At 37.9% G+C, this 314-nt stretch overlaps 1 protein-coding gene across 1 annotated transcript; it reads right to left on the reverse strand.

The window, feature by feature from the left end:
• Nucleotides 1-4: 4 nt before the first annotated feature.
• Nucleotides 5-310, reverse strand: LOC119642688 (histone H2B-like; the record flags this gene model as incomplete). Its single annotated transcript, XM_038041920.1, has 1 exon — nt 5-310. A coding segment is annotated over one exon (306 nt), but the record flags the coding sequence as incomplete, so codon positions are not given.
• Nucleotides 311-314: the final 4 nt, after the last annotated feature.

The raw sequence follows: 314 nt of genomic DNA on the forward strand, positions 1-314 counted from the left end.
TTCCCTCACTGACAGCATGTTTGGCCAATTCGCCTGGCAATAAAAGACGAACGGCAGTTTGAATTTCCCGACTTGTAATAGTTGAACGTTTATTATAATGAGCTAAACGAGATGCTTCGGCAGCGATACGTTCAAAAATGTCATTAACGAAACTATTCATTATACTCATCGCCTTTGATGAAATGCCAGTATCAGGATGAACTTGTTTCAGTACTTTATAAATATAGATAGCATAGCTCTCCTTCCTCTTGCGCTTCTTCTGTTTATCATTTTTTGTAATATTTTTCTGAGCTTTTCCCGCCTTTTTAGCTGCT

This window comes from Glossina fuscipes, unplaced genomic scaffold (assembly GCF_014805625.2).
Source record: "Glossina fuscipes isolate IAEA_lab_2018 unplaced genomic scaffold, Yale_Gfus_2 241, whole genome shotgun sequence".
Lineage (NCBI taxonomy): Eukaryota > Metazoa > Arthropoda > Insecta > Diptera > Glossinidae > Glossina > Glossina fuscipes.